This window comes from Bufo bufo, chromosome 5, assembly GCF_905171765.1.
Source record: "Bufo bufo chromosome 5, aBufBuf1.1, whole genome shotgun sequence".
In the NCBI taxonomy this organism is placed as follows: Eukaryota; Metazoa; Chordata; class Amphibia; order Anura; family Bufonidae; genus Bufo; species Bufo bufo.
Genome location: NC_053393.1, coordinates 27,570,014 through 27,587,259, shown reverse-complemented (window position 1 = coordinate 27,587,259; position 17,246 = coordinate 27,570,014). Strand labels below are relative to the sequence as shown.

Here is a 17,246-nt window from a genome sequence, read left to right as displayed (position 1 = left end):
AGGACTAGCAGATAATTTAAAGGTAATATTACAGTCAGGTGTTTTCAGTCAGTGGGATGACAATCAGGTGTGAATGAGCGACCTGTTTTATTTAAAGAACGGGGATCTATCTGATCTTCACTAGTGATGAGCGGAAGGGGTCATAATCGAATTCGCGATATTTCGCGAATATTTTGTAGAATATTCGCCGAATATTCGTGAATTCGAATACTCGTTATATTCTATGATTTTTTTTACTCCAAAAAATCGACAAGGTAATGATCGTGTAATATGCAAATTTTCATAATGCGAATTTTCTTTATTTTTTTTGCAAATTTTTCAATTGTCGAGCAAAAACCTAATTTTTGTCTCATTTGAAGTTCAGATTGGAAAAAAATTTCAACTATTGAAAAAAAGACTATTGCACTATATTAGCTAAATTGCTCTATATTCGTTGTTTTTTGTTCGAATATTCGCTATATTGCTATATATTCTTATTTTAGAATATTACGAATATTCAAAAAAACGAATATATTTCTTTTTTCGAATATTCGTAATATTCTAAAACAAGAATATATAGCAATATAGCGAATATTCGAAAAAAAAAAAATAACTAATATAGAGCAATTTAGCTAAGGGCTCTTTCACACCTGCGTTATTGTCTTCCGGCATAGAGTTCCGTCGTCGGGACTCTATGCCGGAAGAATACTGATCAGGATTATCCTAATGCATTCTGAATGGAGAGTAATCCGTTCAGGATGCATCAGAATGTCTTCAGTTCCGGTACGGAACGTTTTTTGGCCGGAGAAAATACCGCAGCATGCTGCGCTTTTTGCTCCGGCCAAAAATCCTGAAGACTTGCCGCAAGGCCGGATCCGGGATCAATGCCCATTGAAAGGCATTGATCCGGATCCGGCTTTAAGCTAAACGTCGTTTCGGCGCATTGCCGGAGCCGACATTTAGCTTTTTCAGAGTGGTTACCATGGCTGCCGGGACGCTAAAGTCCTGACAGCCATGGTAAGTGTAGCGGGGAGCAGGGGAGCAGCATACTTACCGTCCGTGCGGCTCCCCGGGCGCTCCAGAGTGACGTCAGGGCGCCCCAAGCGCATGGATCACGTGATCACATGGATCACGTCATCCATGCGCATGGGGCGCTCTGACGTCATTCTGGAGCGCCCCGGGAGCCGCACGGACTGTAAGTATACTGCTCCCCCGCTCCCCGCACCTACTATGGCAACCAGGATTTTAATAGCGTCCTGGGTGCCATAGTAACACTGAACGCATTTGGAAGACGGTTCCGTCTTCAAATGCTTTCAGTACACTTGCGTTGTTACGGATCCGGCAGGCACCTCCGGCAACGGAAGTGCATGCCGGATCCCAACAACGCAAGTGTGAAAGAGGCCTAATATAGTGCTATAATCTTTTTTTTCAATAGTTAAAATTTTTTTCCAATCTGAACTTCAAATGAGACAAAAATTACAACTATTAGACAAAGAAGAATATAGCACTATATTAGCTAAATTGCTCTATATTCTTTTTTTTTTTTTTTTCGAATATTCGCTAAATTGCTATATATTCTTGTTTTAGAATATAATGAATATTTTAAAAAAATGAATATATTCAATATAGTGCTATATATAAGTTTATTAGAATATTCATCATTTTTCCCATTTAAAGTTATGATTCCTCCCTGCTTCTTGCTTGTGGGCCAATGAGTCAATTAAAAAATTTGCGATAAAAATTTGCATTACAAAAATTCGCTATAAAAAATCTAGAATATTTGAAATTACGAATATATATCACTATATTCGAAATATTCGCGAATTTTCGAAGTACCTATATTCGCAATAAAAATTCGCAATTCGAATATTCTTGATCAACACTAATCTTCACCACATTTTTGTGAAAGTATCATGGCACAAACAGATGCCTCAGTAATTAGTTGTTGATGCTCATTAGGCTAAAAAACCATCTCTAAAGAGTTTTGACTCCACCAATCCACAGTCATACAAATTGTATACAAATAGTGAAAATTCAAGGTCATTATAACCCTCTCCAGGAAAGGTCAACCAACAAAGATCATATAAAGAACAGGGCATGTAACAGTCAGTGAGGTCACAAAGGAACCTAAGTTAACCTCTAAGCAGCTAAAGGTCTTTTTCACTTTAGCTAATGTTAATGTTCATGAGTCCACCATCAGCAGGACACTGAACAACAATGGTATGCATGGCAGGATTGCAAGGAAAAAGCCACTGCTATCCAAAAAGAACATTGCTGGCCATCTGTAGTTTGCTAAAGATTACCTGGACAAGCTAGAAGGCTATTGGAACAATGTTTTGTGGACGGATGAGACCAAAATCAAACTTTTTTGTTTAATAAGAAGCAATTATATTAGGAGAGAGGAAAAAACTGCCTTCCAGCATAAAAACCTCATCCCATCTGTGAAACACATTGTTGGTAGTATGATGAACTAATGTCCCCAGAATGTATTTCGTGTCACTCCGGAATAATGTGCATATTTATGTTTATGAAACTGGTTGTGTTCATGTAATTGCCTGGTCTACCAGCAGATGGCGGCAATATTGGCAAAGTTATTTTCCCTAGAGAGGAACCTCCCAGTTCCATTCTAGCCCTCTCTAGAGAGGGAGGAGTTTAATTATCGAGTTGGACAATCTAGCCTACCCTCTCCTGAGGAAGGGTTGTGCTTCGGCCAGCAGAGCACTGTCTGCTTTGCTGGGCCCGCAGACCCTGCCTCCCAAAGTCCTTTATGGTTGCTTGTCCCCTCCTGGGCTTGCATTGCCTCCCAAGCTAACAGAGCTTGATGCCAGGACAAGACGTTCCTAGGACTAAAGTAAGAGACAGATTACAGCTAAACTAAGTTCCAGCAGAAGAGTAAAAGTTCCTATTTACTCCAGCTAGCATAGCAGAGCTAAGAAAGCTACAGCATAGCAGAGTTGAGATTGTTGCAGAAGTGTTTGCCTGCCAATGTTAAGCTAATACCTTCTGATGACCAAGATACCAGTTGGAAACTGTTTGGATTACCATTTATGCCAAGTAAAGTTGTGTTCAACATTTATAGAAAGTCTAGACTCCATTTATTCTACTTATTCATCATCCAAGTTCAACTACCTTTTTGCACTTGCTTCGGGCTACACCACGTCTGGGATCATAGGATATCCAAGTAGGAACCTCATGACATGTGTATACAACATCTACAGGGATTGTAGGCCACTCTACACCACCCTGGCAATCCTACCCTGGGTACACACATTACCATCTACAAAGGGGACTCCATGACCTCGTTGCTTAACTGCAACTTGCGTCACGTTTACTTGCTCTATAAGAGGGACATATTTTGTAGAAACCTCCTAAGGGGCAAGGGATCCCTCAGACGCTGGCGGTGGGCCGCTGCACAGTAAGACAATGACCCTAAGCACACAAGTCGTTCTACGGAAGAACGGTTAAAGAACAAACTTGGTCTGGACTTTCCTGCAGGGAAGCAACCAGACTTCTACTCCTTGAGATAGTCCCAGTATTTGTGGCAGCTGATCCATTGGGGGTGCAAACACCAGAAGGTTAGGATTCAAAAACCACACCAAAACCACAGGAATACTGCAGGAGCAGTATGAACAGTCACTTGGACTTGAATGCTGGTTTTAGAGGTCCAGGCAGCACACTGGTAGCATAGATGAAGGTAGACACGGAATGGACTTGCAGACAGGGGTGTAGTGAGGACATAGAGCAGGCAGGGTGGATACTTGGCAGGAACATAAACAAGGCAGATAGACAGGATGAACTCAAACACGAACAGAACTGAAACTGAAACTGGAAGTGCAGGATAACACAGGTCAAGGTGGAAACAGCTGGGGCACAATAGGAACACATGCAGAAGATAGCACAGGATAAACACAGGTAAATCGCAATAGTGTTAGACTATCACACACTGTTACTAGCTCCCAGAGAACCTAAAGCTCAGGCATCCTCTAAATGGGGAGGGTGCCTTAAATACCCAAGGATCCCACTCCATTGGACAAATTAACCTAGGGGCACAGATACTGGCAGGCTGAAAGAGAACATGCAGGCCACAACCTGCAAAGGACAGAGCCAGGTAGCATAGTGAGTAGCATGGCAGGCACAACCACAAACCTATCAATTTGGTTATCTGTATCTACTTTTAGGACTGATGTAGTCTTAGGTCAAATGTATGCAGAAATATAGAGAATTCTGAAGGCTTCTAAAAATTTCAAGCACCACTGTATCTGCTATCATGTAGATAGGGCATAAGTTTAAACTCAGCACAATTCCTTTAAGTTTTACACTGTGTACAGAATTATTAGGCAAATGAGTATTTTGACCACATCATCCTCTTTAAGCATGTTGTCTTACTCCAAGCTGTATAGGCTCGAAAGCCTACTACCAATTAAGCATATTAGGTGATGTGCATCTCTGTAATGAGAAGGGGTGTGGTCTAATGACATCAACACCCTATATTAGGTGTGCATAATTATTAGGCAACTTCCTTTCCTTTGGCAAAATGGGTCAAAAGAAGGACTTGACAGGCTCAGAAAAGTCAAAAATAGTGAGATATCTTGCAGAGGGATGCAGCACTCTTAAAATTGCAAAGCTTCTGAAGCGTGATCATCGAACAATCAAGCGTTTCATTCAAAATAGTCAACAGGGTCGCAAGAAGCGTGTGGAAAAACCAAGGCGCAAAATAACTGCCCATGAACTGAGAAAAGTCAAGCGTGCAGCTGCCAAGATGCCAAGATGCCACCAGTTTGGCCATATTTCAGAGCTGCAACATCACTGGAGTGCCCAAAAGCACAAGGTGTGCAATACTCAGAGACACGGCCAAGGTAAGAAAGGCTGAAAGACGACCACCACTGAACAAGACACACAAGCTGAAATGTCAAGACTGGGCCAAGAAATATCTCAAGACTGATTTTTCTAAGGTTTTATGGACTGATGAAATGAGAGTGAGTCTTGATGGGCCAGATGGATGGGCCCGTGGCTGGATTGGTAAAGGGCAGAGAGCTCCAGTCCGACTCAGACGCCAGCAAGGTGGAGGTGGAGTACTGGTTTGGGCTGGTATCATCAAAGATGAGCTTGTGGGGCCTTTTCGGGTTGAGGATGGAGTCAAGCTCAACTCCCAGTCCTACTGCCAGTTTCTGGAAGACACCTTCTTCAAGCAGTGGTACAGGAAGAAGTCTGCATCCTTCAAGAAAAACATGATTTTCATGCAGGACAATGCTCCATCACACGCGTCCAAGTACTCCACAGCGTGGCTGGCAAGAAAGGGTATAAAAGAAGAAAATCTAATGACATGGCCTCCTTGTTCACCTGATCTGAACCCCATTGAGAACCTGTGGTCCATCATCAAATGTGAGATTTACAAGGAGGGAAAACAGTACACCTCTCTGAACAGTGTCTGGGAGGCTGTGGTTGCTGCTGCACGCAATGTTGATGGTGAACAGATCAAAACACTGACAGAATCCATGGATGGCAGGCTTTTGAGTGTCCTTGCAAAGAAAGGTGGCTATATTGGTCACTGATTTGTTTTTGTTTTGTTTTTGAATGTCAGAAATGTATATTTGTGAATGTTGAGATGTTATATTGGTTTCACTGGTAAAAATAAATAATTGAAATGGGTATATATTTGTTTTTTGTTAAGTTGCCTAATAATTATGCACAGTAATAGTCACCTGCACACACAGATATCCCCCTAAAATAGCTAAAACTAAAAACAAACTAAAAACTACTTCCAAAAATATTCAGCTTTGATATTAATGAGTTTTTTGGGTTCATTGAGAACATGGTTGTTGTTCAATAATAAAATTAATCCTCAAAAATACAACTTGCCTAATAATTCTGCACTCCCTGTATATGCGATGGGAATGACTCATATTCGGTAGTAGAGGTAGTACAGCTTACTACTACACTTATCATGTATAAAATTAACCAACTTACAGGTTTTCCTGGAATATGAGAGCGGTAGGTTTTTCATGTTCAGTGTAGAAAAATGCTTCAGAGAATCGTCTGACCTGAGAGATGAATAAAATCACATATAAAGCGCATATTTCTGCGGTCAGAGGTGTGATGATGCGCCTGAGATGAGCTATTCAATGTTACATGGTTATGAGACTAATTCATCTATATACCTTCCTAGAGATGCAGCAGAGCGGATTCTGTGATTTAGATGTTTCTATTGTGCTTCCTTATGATGATGATGTCAATCAAACCCCACCATATGTGAAATAAGAAATGTAGCTTCACTTAATGTATATGACCACTAGATGGGGCCACAACATAATCGTTATTCCACACTGCAGTTTGCAACAATGAATAAATATGCAACTAAATACACAAGGATTGTGAAATCTATACTTCTGTCACCTAATAATTACCTCTGACCCCCGTTAAGGTAAGATAATCAGTTTTTTTTAAGTTTTTTTAAGGATATTGTTTAAACCAGGTATCCATGAACATTTCCATACAACATAAAATATGCAGCTCCTCTTTCTTTTGATTAAATGATTCCCTTTTTAAAGCAGATTTGTCAGGTCTCCTATATAAGAGCGGCATTTAATATCGAGGAAGATGCTGATCTCTGTGACATATTGTTTGCTATGAATTCATTCTGTATTATCATATTACAAGTTGTTTAGATGTGTCAGGGATCACAGAGAAACCAAGTGAATTCTGTTTCTCCTGCCCTCTCATAGATAAAGCCTGTGAGTCCTGCTTCTTCTGCCCTCCCATAAAGAAAGCCTGTAAGTCCTTCTTATTCTGCCCTCCCATAGAGAAAGTCTGTGAGTCCTGCTTCTCCTGCCCTCCCATAGAGAAAGCCTGTGAGTTCTGCTTCTCCTGCCCTCCCATAGAGAAAGCCTGTGAGTCCTGCTTCTCCTGCCCTCCCATAGAGAAAGCCTGTAAGTCCTTCTTATTCTGCCCTCCCATAGAGAAAGCCTGGTACTCCTGCTTCTCCTGCCCTCCCATAGAGAAAGCCTGTGAGTCCTGCTTCTTCTTCCCTCCCATAGAGAAAGCCTGTTAGTCCTTCTTCCCCTGCCCTCTCATAGAGAAAGCCTGTGAGTCCTGATTCTCCTGCCCTACCATAGAGAAAGCCTGTGAGTTCTGCTTCTCCTGCCCTCTCATAGCGAACGCCTGTGAGTTCTGCTTCTCCTGCCCTCTCATAGAGAAAGCCTGTGAGTCCTGCTTCTCCTGCCCTCCCATAGAGAAAGCCTGTGAGTCCTGCTTCTTCTTCCCTCCCATAGAGAAAGCCTGTGAGTCCTGCTTCTCCTGCCCTCTTATAGAGAAAGCCTGTGAGTCCTTCTTCTCCTGCCCTCCCATAGAAAAAGCCTGTGAGTCCTGCTTCTCCTGCCCTCCCATAGAGAAAGCTTGCGAGTTCTTCTTCTCCTGCCCTCCCTTAGAGAAAGCCTGTGAGTCCTTCTTCTCCTGCCCTCTCATAGAGAAAGCCTGTGAGTCCTGCTTCTCCTGCCCTCCTATAGAAAAAAAGCCTGTGAGTCTTGCTTCTCTTGCCCTCTCATAGAGAAAGCCTGTGAGACCTGCTTCTCTTGCCCTCTCATAGAGAAAGCCTGTGAATCCTGCTTTTCTTGCCCTCTCTTAGAGAAAGCCTGTGAGTCCTGCTTCTCCTGCCCTCCTATAGAAAAAAAGCCTGTGAGTCTTGCTTCTCTTGCCCTCTCATAGAGAAAGCCTGTGAGACCTGCTTCTCTTGCCCTCTCATAGAGAAAGCCTGTGAGTCCTTCTTCTCCTGCCCTACCTTAGAGAAAGTCTGTGAGTCCTGCTTCTCCTGTTGTGATGAGCGGCAGGGGCAATATTTGAATGCGCAATATTTTGTGAATATTTTGTAGAATATTCGTCGAATATTTGCGAATTAGAATATTTGTTATATTCTACTTTCTTTTTTTTACTCGAAAATCAGCAAGGTAATGATTAAAAACTAATATATAGCACTATATTCTAAATATTCTCGAATTCTCGAAGTTGCGATATTCGAGATTCAAATTTGCTTTTCGAATATTCGCGCTCAACACTATTCTCCTGCCCTCTTATAGAGAAAGCCTGTGAGTCCTGCCTCTCCTGCCCTCTCATAGAGAAAGCCTGTGAGTCCATCTTATCCTGCCCTCTCATCCAGAAATCCTATGACTCCTGCTTCTCCTGCCCTCTCATAAAGAAAGCCTTATGCTTTAGAAAGGCTCATACTGATCTAAATAATTGCAATAGGGAAAATAAATTATTTAACGTGGACTGCTGCCTGGATCATTCATAATCATAGAGAAACCCTGAGTCCTGCTCCCTCTCCCACTCATAAAGAAAGCCTGTGAGTCCTGCTCCCTCCACCAACTCATAGAGAAAGTCTGTGAGCCATGCTTCTACTGGCTGTTTATGGAGAGAGCCTGGTAGTCCTGGCCACTATTAGAAAAATTGTGTAAGTCCTTCTTACTTGCCCACTCATACAGAAAGGATCTGAGCCCTGGTTCTCCTGGCCAATCAAAATGAATCCTTATTATATAGATGGTACAGAACCCCTCTCTACTTAAATAGGATTTTCCCTGAGATTTCTCCAGAGTGTTGGAGATGTAGCCAAGCTCCTGGCTCATATTTACATATGTGGTGGGACTGTCCTACAGTTAGATGTTTATGGGATTCAGTATTTAAGTTCATCTCATCTTTAGCTAGTTATTCTATTAGACCTTCATCTAAGATGGCTCTTCTGTCTGTTGGTCTTATAGACCTCCCCTTCCACTTCAGGTCTATAGCCAGCCACTTAATATTTGCCACCCGGCTGAAAATCGCTGCTTGCTGGAAATCTGGGAATCTCCCCAATATTAACAGAATTTTTAGAACTCTGGATAACAGCTGCTTATATGAAGGTTTATGGGCATCCTCTAGGAACTCGAAATCTTCTTTCCTAAAGAACTGGGATGTGTGGCTAAATCATAATAATTGTAAACTACCTCCAGTCCTAACGCATCCATTAGATTATAAGTTTTCTGCTCTCTGATAAATATTTCTGCATACAAGTACTTACCTCATTATATATGTACCTGATATGATCTATTTCCTTATTGGTATAATATTCCCTGTCATATGATGTGCAATAACTTCTAACTTTAGATGCTTCACAAGTGCCTTAATTTTCCTTGTTTCAAACATGTACATGTGATTGTTATTCATTCATTCTGTAACCTATTTTTATGAAAACTATTCAATAAAAATTATTGTTCAAAAAAAAAATATGAATCCTGTGCGTCCTGCTCCACCATCTACTCATAGAAAAATCTCATGAGTCCTGCTTTTCTTGCCCATACACAGAGAAAACTTGTGGGTCCTGCTTCCCCTGCCTACTCATAGTGAAAGTTTGTGAGTCTTTCACTCCTGGAGCTTGTGAGTCTTGAACCCTTGATGAGTCTATGAGGCGACAGAGGAAGCAGAAGACACAAGCTTTCTCTAAAAGCAGCTGTGAAAATGTAAGGCTTAAGAATGGACCTACATGTTAAAAGGGGTAAATTTTATTTTTTTCTGAATCTACATATGTAATGTATATTATCCTCCAAAATTCTTCATTTTTCCCTTCAGATCTGTCAAAGTCCAGACCATGAGTATAAATACCAGGGTAGAAGAGATAGCAGATGCTTTGGGGCCATCAACTTGACAGTTAGGGAATCCTGATAAGTTAGAGGGAAGGCAGAACATAGGGGGAAGCAGTGCATAGTGGAACGCAGAGGACCAAGAGTCCAAGGAACAAAGTGAAATACCCAGGGACAGAGCAATGCGCTTTACTTTGGAAATCATAACCTTTCTATTTCAAAAAGTCTTACTATGGGGCACCATGGTTACTTGTTCTACTCTGTTTAGTCTCTCTGTATATTAACACTAAAGGGGTCATTTATGACCAGATGTGGCGTGTATCTGGCACAGATTCTGTTGCACACCGCTGCGGCAGAATCTGCAACTTATTCCCTGCTCACGCCAGGTCTGAAAAAAGTGGGCCAGTATCATTCATTATTTTTTTACGCCTGGTTTAGGCATAGAAAATGGTCTGATTGTACAGTAAGAAAGCAAGCAAGATGTCTTACATTTAGAATCAGCGCTGGATCGGAGGAAGTTATGTAGAGACCAGCGCCTCTACATAACTTTGATGATCCACCTCCAGCTATAGGTCTTATTAAGACTGGCGTCTAAAATGCTGGTCTTAATAAATGTGCCCCTAAGTTTTTATCAAATGTGATTCTGTATCTCACAGCAATACATTCAGGTCTCCCGGACTCCTATCTCAAATTACAAGCATTCTTTCTCCCCTTTCCCCTCATGTCTTAGGTCTCATGCTGTAATGTTTAGCATCCTGAACCTTATGAGGAACTAAGGTAAAATAGTAAGGATACAATACAGTCTGGTTTCCTGTCTGAACTTACAAGCCTTCTTCCTTCCCTTTCTCCTCATGTCTTTGTCAATTAGGTCTCAATTAGAAATTTGTAATATGGCCATATTTCAGCACAGGGGGGAGTAGTAAAGGCTCATGGAACCTGATGCAAGAGTTCAGCTTGGGCCCCCGTTCCCTCAGTGCTTTGTGGCCAGGGGCAGGGAAGCACATAGCCTTCGTGCTGCCTGAGGGAAAAATTGAAACGGCACCCCCCCCCCATGCAAAATTCTTGACCTAACCCCTTCCCTCCAGCCAAAGGTGTAACTTGAAGATTCTGGGCCCCAGCGCAAAATCTATGGCAGAGCCCTCCCAGCATGCACTTTTTTATAATACTGGTGTCTTGTTATGGGGCACAAGGGTCTTTGGGCCACCTCAGGCTCCTTGGCCCGGTAGCGACTACTACCTCCGCACCCCTTATATCTATGCCCCTGTTTCAGCATAAAGAACCTTAAGAGGTTGGTTCACTTGAACTGCTGAGGGTCAAAATCTTGTGGACACCTGAGTAAGACGTTAAAGGAGTTGTCCATGATTTTACTATTAATGGCCTATCCTCAAAATAGGCCATGAATATCTCATTGGGTGGGGGTCCAACACCCCGCATCACAGCCAATCCGCTGATCGGCGTTCAGTTGTGAAATCGCAGAGCTATTTCATAAGTACATGGCCAGGAAATTTAGAATGATCTTACTGACCCGTAGACTGTGATGTTCTTGTGTGAGGTAGGTGGTCACATCTGGATGAAGTGTCACTATTTCCAAAAACTTAGCCCACATTACCATCAGCTGGGAACAAAGCCAAGCCAAATCCTTGCTGATCTGCTCCATTATCAGGTCGGGACTGTCCAACATCTATGAGAGGCAATGGAAGAGGTTAGTAACTGTTCACACAACCACTTGGGACTTACCGTCTAATTTCATGGACATTTATGCAAATTTTGTTGATCTGAAATCGGCCAAGAATACACAGTGACAATTATTTTTGGCAGTATTACCGCAACATAATCCCGATGTTCACCTTTTTGAAACGAGGTTGTGACTTCAAAAGAACTCCAACTCTGTCAAAATCTGACATTTTGGGGTGGTCGCATCCCGACATGTGTATATAATGAGATGACAATGATACTGCAATTTTACCCTCGTCCTCACAAATGTACCCATTGCAGCCGCTAGAGTTTAAAGCGAACTTAACGGAAACCACCGACATGAAAAAATAGTTAAAGGTGCTGCATTTCAAAAATTCACGGTTACAGTATGGTTTCTGAATAGTAGCAGTCTGAGAAATTATTTTTCCAGTAATTATTGAAATATGTAATGACCTACAATTTTCCTAAGCATAGGTCATTAAATCAGATCTTTGAGGGTCCAAATCCCGATCCACCCACCAATCAGCTGTTTAAAAGGCCATGGTATTTGGACGAGCCATGCGGCACAGCACCACCCAATGCATTGTGGCTGGGCTTGGAGTTCAATCCCATAGTGAGCTGCAAAAAGGCCATGAGACCGATGGAGGTGATGTCACAAGCCAAGGAACAGATTATAAGCGTGAGGTGTCAGAAGTGGGACCATCAGTGGTCTGACTTTGAAGACCTATCCTGCAGAAAGGTCATCAATATTTAAAGAGGTTATGCCACAATTCATGTAAAAAATGAAAATCAGACATCATAGAACACATGACAATCTCTAACAAAGCAAGAACCATCCCTGTACCTCACATGGATCCAGAGATCTCCCCATTAATTGCTCTAATTGTTCTGTTAATTTTTTATCAAGCTGACAGCTCAAGGGGGGTGTCCTTTCTGATCCAGCCCTCTCCCTAGGAAAGGGGGGGGGGGGTTCTTCGGGAGGAGCTCTTTTTCTGTAACTGCCACAGTTTCTACGGCTGGTGACAGTTCAGAATTTAAACGGATCACGTGCGACCACCTCAGTGAGGTGGACAAAGAATAAGGAAAAGAATCAACAGCAGGTGGCGCTATACAGATACATTTTATTGTATAACTCAGTGGCTATGCAAAATTTTTAATTACATGCAATTACAAAATAATTCAGGTCCAAGTCCTGGTTTGAAACATGTAGTATATTCTTTGTGGCACAACCCCTTTAAGTCCCCAAAAAATTATTTAAACTGGTTGTCCAGGTTTATAAACAATATGGCTGATTTCTTCCAGAAACAGCGCCACACTCATCCAAAGGTTGTAACTGGTATTACAGCTCTGTGCAAATTAAGAGAGTAGGGCCTTGCTGCGATACCACACCCGACCTTTAGAAAAATCCTATGAAAAGCATGGGAAGGTGATAATACACTTTCAAGATCTCTGCTTGTAGTCATTGAGTGGAAGTCCTTATTTTCAAAGGATGAGAATCTTCCCTGGTCATAGGATCGATGCTCAGGTCGATGGTTAGTTACAGTACAGATATCAAAGGCGCTTCTTGCAACGAGCTGTGCATCCATCACACAACAGATTGTGTGAAAGTAATAGGTGAAGGTTCCCATTCAATGACAGCAAGAAGATATCTTTAAAAAATTATAGAAATTGATTGCAACTTTTGACAATGACAGTGTGGAAGAGTTATATCGATTTAGATGCGTGACTGGAAAACTCCTTAAAACAATGTCAGCTGGAATGATGCATCCTGGGGAAAATTGAGTTGTATACAGTTAGGTCCATATATATTTGGACACTGACGCAATTTTTTTTTTTACCTGTTTACTAAAAAATATTCAAGTTATCGTTATATAATGGACATAAAGTCCAGACTTTAAGCTTTCATTTCAGGGTATCCACATTCAAATTGGATGAAGGGTTTAGCAGTTTCAGCTCCTTTACACGTGGCACCCTGTTTTTAAAGGGACCAAAAGTAATTGGACAATTGACTCAAAGGCTGTTTCATGGGCAGGTGTGGGCAATTCCTTCATTATTTCATTGTCAATTAAGCACATAAAAGGCCTGGAGTTGATTTGAGGTGCGGTGTTTGCATTTTGAAGATTTTGCTGAGAAGTAAACATGCGGTCAAAGGAGCTCTCCATGCAGGTGACACAAGTCACCCTTCATCTGCGAAAACAGAAAAAAAACATCCGAGAAATTGCTACACTATTAGGAGTGAGAAAATCTACAGTTTGGTACATCCTGAGAAAGAAAGCTCTGGTGACCTCAACAATGCAAAAAGACCTGGACGCCCACAGAAGACAACAGTGGTGGATGATCGCAGAATAATTATCATGGTGAAGAGAAACCCCTTCCCAACAGCCGACCAAGTGAACAACACTCTCCAGGATATAAGCGTATCAATATCCAAATCTACCATAAAGAGAAGACTGCATAAAAGTAATACAGAGGGTTCACTGCACGGTGCAGCCACTCATCAGCCTCAAGAATAAGAAGGATGGATTGGACTTTGCTAAAAAAAACATCTTGAAAAAACCAGCACACTTCTGGAAGAACATTCTTTGGACAGATGAAACCAAGATCAACCTTTACCAGAATGATGGAAAGAAAAAAGCATGGAGAAGGCATGGAACAGCTGATGATCCAAAGCATACCACATCATCTGTAAAACACGGCGGAGGCAGGGTGATGGCTTGGGCATGCATGGCTGCCAGTGGCCCCGGGCCCTAGTGTTTATTGATGATGTGACACAGGACAGAAGCAGCCGGGTGAATTCTGGGGTTTTCAGAGACATACTGTGCGCTCAAATGCAGCCAAACTGATTGGTCGGCGTTTCATAATACAGATGGACAATGACCCGAAACATGAAGCCCAAGCAACACAGGAGTTTATTAAAGCAAAGAAGTGGAATATTCTTGAATGACCGAGTCAGTCACCGGATCTGAACCCAATAGAGCATTTCACTTGTTAAAGACTAAACTTCAGACAGAAAGGACCAGAAACAGCAACTGAAAACCGCGGCAGTGAAGGCCGAGCATTAACAAGGAGGAAACACGGCGTCTGGTGATGTCCATGAGGTCAAGACTTCAGGCAGTCATTGCCAACAAAGGGTTTTCAACCAAGTATTAGAAATTAACATTTTATTTACAATTATTTAATTTGTCCAATTACTTTTGAGCCCCTGAAATGAAGGGATTGAATTTAAAAAATGCTTTAGTTCCTCACATTTTTATGCAATCATTTTATTCAACACATTGAATTAAAGCTGAAAGTCTGAACTTCATCTGCATCTGAATTGTTTTGTTCAAAATTCATTGTGGTAATGTACAGAACAAAAATGATAAAAATGTTGTCTCTGTCCAAATATATATGGACCTAACTGTGTGTGTGTAACAATGCAAAGCATCTCCTATGGAGTCATCAGTGTAAGGGCTTGCAGTGAATAGAGGCAATAGGAGAGAACATGAGACCTCCATGGCTATGTCAGACGGAGGCCACTAGATGGCGCTGCACTACTATCAGAATTCTCATCATCAGTTACAACAGCCGACATATAGGATAAGATGCATTTACCGCTCCTCCAGTGACGGCCCATTGTGTTATTTCTGGTTCATTAAAGCATGATTAAATGGAACGGTTTAATTTGTAATTCACAGATTCGGATCAGTGCAACCCCCAAAAAGCCATGGCTGCTTATCTTAGGATTATCATTTTTCACAGCAGCAAAATTCTAATTTCTGCCCTTAATTCCATCATGGAGAATCAGCAGCCTTCCCCTTCGGGGTACAGCTAGACGTAGCGTAGTGATATGTGGGTATAGCCACATCTCATGTGTACATTGTGTAACGTACGGTATCAGGGCATTATAGCGCCAAATACAGTATGATTACAGTGATGCAAAATTTATATAGTTTTTTTTTATGTTTTACTAGTTTTGGAAATTAAAAACCAAAACAAATGTTTTTTAACACATTCCACTTTACATGACCCACAACATTTTTAATTTTCTGTTGTATGATGGCTTGTTTTTTGCACAACTTTTTATGACTTTTTATTTGATTTTTAGGGAGTCTTTTTAGTTTTTTTTTAGTGTTCACCATGATAATTTTTTCATTTGGGTCATTATAGATGCGGTGAAACCAAGTATATGTATGTTTTTATTTTGTACAGTTTTTTTCATTTTCTTTTTACATAAGTTTTTGATCTTTTCAGTGCCACTATAGGACTTGCCCGAGTGAATATTTGTTCACTTCTTACTTATATTGCAGTATATGGCTGTGTATAATGCCTATCAGCATTATACTGACAAGCAGCGTGTTAGGCTTTGGCTTAGGCAGGTCCTAATAGTCCTAAGGCCCCTTTCACACGGGCGAGAATGCGTGTGCAATGCGCGTGAGGTGAATGCATTGCACCCGTATTGAATCCGGACCCATTCACTTCAATGGGACTGTTCAGATGAGCGGTGATTTTCACGCATCACTTGTGCGTTGCGTGAAAATCGCAGCATGTTCTATATTCTGCATTTTTCACGCAACTCAGGCCCCATAGAAATGAATGGGGATGCGTGAAAATCGCAAGCAAGTGCGGATGCGGTGCAATTTTCACGCATGGTTGGTAGGAGATGATAGGGATGAGTAACCCCATTAACCACCTCCGGACCGCTTTACGCAGATTCGCGTTCCGGAGATGGCAGCGCTGCGCACAATCACGCATATACGCGTCATCTCGCGAGACGCGAGATTTCGCTCAAAGCCGGCCCGCGCATGCGCATCGCGGGCCGGCAAAATTCAAAGAACAAGTTCGTCACCAGCCTGCCAGCAACGATCATTGGCTGGCAGGCTGGCGATTTTCAAAAAATCCAATCAAAAGTCATATAACAGATCATATTAGTAAATATGATCTGTTATATGGCTTGTCTGCTCCTGTGCTGGTCCTTTTCGTCGGTTGGATCCAGCACAGGAGCAGACTGAACTGTGAGTACACCAACACTACACCTTAGCCCCAGATCACCCCCCTGCACCCCAATTAACCCTTTGATCACCCCTTTGATCGCCCCTGTCAATCACTAGTGAAAGGAAAAAAAGTGATCAGTGTAAACTGTCACTTTTTTTTTTTCACTGGTATTGGCTGTTAGGTTTTAGGGATAGTTTAGGCCCCTTGGTTAGGTAGTTAGCGTCAGTTAGCGCCCAGCCCACCGCACCGCAGTCACTTTTATTCGCTGTTTAGCGTATCGCTAATCAGCATTTGTACTTTTATAGTATCTGTAAGTGATCAAAACTGATCACGGTCAGATCTATAATAGTATTAGTGTCACTTTAGTTCGCCCTCCACCCAAAACGCAGTGTTTGCCCGATCAGGCCTGATCGGTCGCCCACACGTGCGTTCACCCACGCCCGCCCCACCGCAGTGACAAAAAATATATATTTTTTGATCACTGCACATTCATTCTACACGCACTGCGGCGATAAAAAAATCAGTTTTGATATTTTTTATCAACCGCAGCGGCCTCCGGTACTTCGCTAGCCTCCCCTTTGTAAGACAGGCTTGCTTTTTTTCTTGGGTAGTCTCAGGGAATACCCCTAAATTTAGTAGTCCAAATGTCAAACAGGGGGTATTCTTCTGAAGAGGCCTACAGGATTCTGACCCACTCGGATGAGGAGTGGGAACCCTCATCTGACGAATCTAGCGGGTCAGAATATGAACCTGTGGAAAGCAGTGGCTCTCTGACCCAAAGTTCATACGAGGAGGTTGAGGTCCCTGGCAGCACCAGGCGTACCCGGCCCCGTGTCGCTAGACCACAGGTTATGCAGGATCCGCTTCAAGAGCAGCAGAGTGGGGCTGTCGCTGCCGGATCACGTGGTGAGGCATACACCAGCAGCGCAGCCCTCCCTGGACCTAGTACCAGCACTGCCGTACAACATGGTGACGTGGCGAGCACCAGAAGGG

General features: G+C 42.3%; 1 protein-coding gene across 1 annotated transcript in view; it reads right to left on the bottom strand.

The window, feature by feature from the left end:
- Nucleotides 1-17,246, bottom strand: part of FAM135B (family with sequence similarity 135 member B) — a 115,282-nt gene that overhangs the window by 42,484 nt on the left and 55,552 nt on the right. Inside the window, exons 9-10 of the mRNA XM_040433829.1 lie at nt 11,110-11,265; nt 5,947-6,020 (exon numbers count right to left, since the gene is read on the bottom strand). Of these exons, the coding sequence (XP_040289763.1) occupies nt 5,947-6,020; nt 11,110-11,265 (230 nt within the window). The remainder of the gene's footprint in view (nt 1-5,946; nt 6,021-11,109; nt 11,266-17,246) is intronic.